The sequence below is a fragment of the Protomyctophum bolini genome (assembly GCF_963924005.1).
Source record: "Protomyctophum bolini genome assembly, chromosome: 6".
Classification (NCBI taxonomy): domain Eukaryota; kingdom Metazoa; phylum Chordata; class Actinopteri; order Myctophiformes; family Myctophidae; genus Protomyctophum; species Protomyctophum bolini.
In genome coordinates, this window is record NC_137867.1 from 45,165,169 (window position 1) to 45,170,065 (window position 4,897).

General features: G+C 49.3%; 1 protein-coding gene across 1 annotated transcript; it reads left to right on the forward strand.

Annotated features, from left to right (window-relative positions):
• Positions 1-3,486: 3,486 nt before the first annotated feature.
• Positions 3,487-4,488, forward strand: LOC308317049 (CMP-N-acetylneuraminate-beta-1,4-galactoside alpha-2,3-sialyltransferase-like; the record flags this gene model as incomplete). Its single annotated transcript, XM_080765840.1, has 1 exon — positions 3,487-4,488. One exon carries the CDS (start codon positions 3,487-3,489, stop codon positions 4,486-4,488), a length of 1,002 nt encoding a protein of 333 aa, XP_080621966.1.
• Between the last annotated feature and the right edge of the window lie 409 nt (positions 4,489-4,897).

The window sequence follows — 4,897 nt, forward strand, 5'->3', positions numbered from 1 at the left end:
AAGGGAGTGCTGACTGGGCAAGCTGAGTGCTTCCATGTGCCCTATAGGTATACTGTACATGAAGATGACAATCTGGGGTGTGAATGACATCACCTTCCGTCCCTGCACGGCACAGCAAGTGTATAACAAGACCAATAACGCCATGCAGTGATTTATGGGGACCTGGGGCTTTAGGCCAGTCTATGACGTCAGTCAACGTGACATTATTATGACTCCAGACTCCAGAGGTTTTTATGCACTGGCAAGCTAGGCTTTTTCCCCCCTTCTTTTTAAGTGGTGCAACCACTTCTACATCCAGCAATGTCCATGTACCTGTTTGTGTACGTACGTCAATGAGCACGAGTGGTGTGAAATTGGAACGAGAGAAGTATGTGACATTGCTGCCACCTGCTGGACGCAAATCAACTGCCTGTATAATGGGAGGTGGACGGCAGCGAGCGATCCATAATAAAGCTAATCTAACGGAGCAGAGAGAGAGAGAGAGAGAGAGAGAGAGAGAGGGAGGGGAGTTGCACCACTTGGTTCACACAGGTGTGATTTTTTTTTTTACAGCCATCTCAAGGTATACAGCATGTTATCCCTCAGTAGTAACTGGGTAAATAACATGCTATAACGTACCTTGAGATGGCTGTATAGGTGCAAAAAGATAATTAAAAATACCTAACTAACAAAATGACTGTTCTGATAATGTGGTTCATGTGGGATAGGAATGAAAGGGTATATAGGGTAGAAAATGACACCAAGCACTGCGTGAAAAGAGGCGCTAACGGGGCAATTCTGGGCACTAGATTTGCCCGTAAACCTCATATTTAGCAGCATATACAGTCAATATACGGTAATATAATAATGAATTGCATTTTTATAGCGCTTTTCCAAGTGCTCAAAGCGCTTCACAACGGTTCATTCATTCATACATTGGGAGGTGAAGCGGCGAACAGTCGACGCCTGCAGCACCGTCCTCACTTCCCACCCCCCAATCCAACCCTTGATGCTGAGTGTCAAGCAGGGAGGCACTGGGTCCCATTATTTAGAGTCTGTGGTGTGACCCGGGCCGGGGATCCTCGAACCCCGGCCCGGACACTCTAACCACAAGGCCACTGAGCTGGTGATATACAGGTGTGATGGTATACAATTCGGGAGTTTACTGGAGTTTGTTGGGAAGTTTAACGGGAGTTTCGTGTAATATATACACATCCATATTCCATGGGCTTTTGCGCAGTGAAGGTTGCGGACATGCAGGGTATAGAGGTTGTGACAACGTGGGACCTGTTTTGGAGCCGACCATATCAACACAATCTACTGTATGTAGTGTACTGTATCTACTGTACTTCCATGACTAGATACTTCTGGTTCACATGGGGTCTTCTTCGCTGCCTTTTGCCCGTACCGCCGCCACAGCGTCGAAGACAATGGTGGCGTGGAATCGGTTATACGTGAAAAGTCCTATGGGCGAATGATAATGATCATCTCTGATTTATTACAGTTTATTTTTATTATTTTTTTTATCTGTGAAGGCAGGTTGCTGGACAGCTCTTGTAGCCGTCTGAATTATGTGTCTATATTATTTGACAAATATGAAACCAAATGGATCTGATATATATACGGTTGTTCTTCCATTTGTGCGCCGTCAGACCAAATGGATACGAGGAGGAGAGGAGGAGGAGAGGAGGAGAGGAGGAGGAGAGGAGGAGAGGAGGAGGAGAGGAGCGCATGCAGGACTTTATCGTGTTGTAAAGTAACTCCACGAGACGGAGACGTGTATCTTCCCACACAACGAGCACTGCATGGCATCCATCCTCTCGTCTCCTCTCCTCCTCTCCTCATCCTCTCGTCTCCTCCTCTCCTCATCCTCTCCTCCTCTCTTCCATCCATCCTCTCCTCTCCTCTCCTCCTCTCCTCATCCTCTCGTCTCCTCCTCTCCTCATCCTCTCCTCCTCTCTGCCATCCATCCTCTCGTCTCCTCTCCTCCTCTCCTCATCCTCTCGTCTCCTCCTCTCCTCATCCTCTCCTCCTCTCTTCCATACATCCTCTCCTCCATACATCCTCTCCTCCATACATCCTCTCCTCTCCTCCATACATCCTCTCCTCTCCTCCTCTCCTCATCCTCTCGTCTCCTCCTCTCCTCATCCTCTCCTCCTCTCTTCCATACATCCTCTCCTCTCCTCCTCTCCTCATCCTCTCGTCTCCTCCTCTCCTCATCCTCTCCTCCTCTCTTCCATACATCCTCTCCTCTCCTCCTCTCCTCATCCTCTCGTCTCCTCTCCTCCTCTCCTCATCCTCTCCTCTCCTCCTCTCCTCATCCTCTCGTCTCCTCCTCTCCTCATCCTCTCCTCCTCTCTTCCATACATCCTCTCCTCCATACATCCTCTCCTCCATACATCCTCTCCTCCATACATCCTCTCCTCTCCTCCTCTCCTCATCCTCTCGTCTCCTCCTCTCCTCATCCTCTCCTCCTCTCTTCCATACATCCTCTCCTCTCCTCCTCTCCTCATCCTCTCGTCTCCTCCTCTCCTCATCCTCTCCTCCTCTCTTCCATACATCCTCTCCTCCATACATCCTCTCCTCTCCTCCATACATCCTCTCCTCTCTTCCTCCTCTCCTCCTCTCCTCATCCTCTCTTCCATACATCCTCTCCTCCATACATCCTCTCCTCCATACATCCTCTCCTCTCCTCCATACATCCTCTCCTCCTCTCCTCCTATCCTCATCCTCTCTTTCATACATCCTCTCCTCTCCTCCTCTCTTCCTCTCCTCATCCTCTCCTCCTCTCCTCCTCTCTTCCTCCTCTCCTCTCCTCTCCTCTCCTCTCCTCTCCTCTCCTCTCCTCTCCTCTCCTCTCCTCTCCTCATCCTCTCCTCTCCTCTCCTCCTCATCCTCCTCTCCTCCTCTCTTCCTCTCCTCATCCTCTCCTCATCCTCAATGCACTGGACTCTAGGCTACAACAGCCCAGCTTAAAGGACCACTTCACCACTTTTCAACCTATCTTCATAATTGGTCCTCACTAATAATGATAAATAAAGTCCACAACTCACATAGACTCCATATTTGGGCATAACAGTCGACTTGAGATAAAATATTTGGACATGGACTACTCGATGGACGTGACCTCGGTCACCACCATGAAACAGGCAACTGTATAAGGCAGCATACGCCACTGATCATAGACTCCATCTTTGGGCGTGACCGACATATTGGGTCTCCATATATGGATATGAAGTGACTATACGTACTATATAGGTATAGCGACACCATTCACATCACCAGAACTCAAGGCATACTGTAGAGGAGAACACTGTTTTGATTGCATGCTGACCCAGTTTTAATATTTGAGAGAAATCACATTTATTTTCTCCCAAAACTATATCTTGGCATTACACAGACAGACAGACATCTGGCATAACACCTATATACTGTGCAATTCACCTGCAGGTGAAACCATCACCAGAGATGGCGCTCTCTCTCCGGTGTTTTAATTTCAGGTACACCATGTTGCATAAGAAGGCTCTTCATTTGGTTTGTATTTGTTTGGTTTGTATCATAGCCCTGGCCCTGGTTGTCTTGGGCTTGAAGGGCAGTGCCAGTGCAGGGCACGATGAATCGAGAACTGCAGGAGGTTGCGAGCTTGGCTTTGCAGCGTGCAAGACGGCCGGCCTGTACCCAGGATTTGGATCCACACCAGTTCCCATGTTCCTCGATCCAAACTTTAAGAGATTCGCCAACATCAGCGAGAATGGCCTACCTTTTGGAATTAAATCACAACAGGAGACGATCGTAGACGCCATTCTGTCGGCTACAGGAAACTACGGTCTGGGGGAGGAGCTCGACGGGTTAAAAGCAAAGAGATGCATCATCGTGGGGAACGGAGGCATCCTCACGAACAAGAGTCTGGGCCGGACGATCGATACGTATGACGTGGTCGTGAGGCTCAACGCAGCTCCGGTGAAAGACTACGAAGGCGACGTGGGCTCCAAGACCACTATGCGCATCTTGTACCCCGAAAGCTACCCCAACAGCACGGGGCAGATAGAGGACCGCTCGCTGTTCGTCCTCGCTGCCTTTAAGGATAAGGACCTCGAGTGGTTCCAACGCATGGTATTCAAAGACAAGATGAAGGCAGCGGCAGAGCACATTCCTAGAGAGGCCGCGGACATGCGGATCCTGAACCCACACTTCATCAGGGAGACCTCTTTCCAGCTCATCGGCTTTCCGTACAACGACGGTCGGCGAATTTGGGACAAGGAGCAGGGCAATATTCCCACCACGGGGGTGATTGCCATAACGATGGCCCTCCACCACTGTGACCGAGTGGCAGTGGCTGGTTTTGGCTACGACATGAACGACCCCGACGCTTCTTTGCATTACTACGACAACCTCAAAATGTCAGCAGTGACCAAAGGGGGCAATCATAACATCGTGAAAGAAAAGCAGTTTCTGGTGAAACTTGTGCAGGCTGGAGCTATCCAGGACCTGACCATGGGCATCCTCTGACTAGAGATGAATACGGGATCGGCCTCCGATACGTCTTAGGTCACATTCACACCAGAGAGCTTTGCTGCGATTAAAACGAATCCTGCTGCGCATTTTCAGAAAGTGCACTTCGTTTGGCAGGTGTGAAGGCCCATTCGAATCCTTTTTTTTTCATTCATTCGAATCCTAATGCGTATCAAAGAACCGCATTCTACTCCGAGCAAAAACGGGGGCTTCGCTTCGCTTCCAATCACACTTGATTACGATTCGGTGCAGGTGTGAATGCAATCCGCAGTAAATAAAGGAAATGAAGCAAACAATGTGGCGGGTGAGGACTCGGAGCTGAACACAGTTGGAGACGGAGAAGGCATATATATATTTTTTACTTGCGCAAGCAGAGCGCGCAAGTAATCATTTCGCTTGGTCTCTT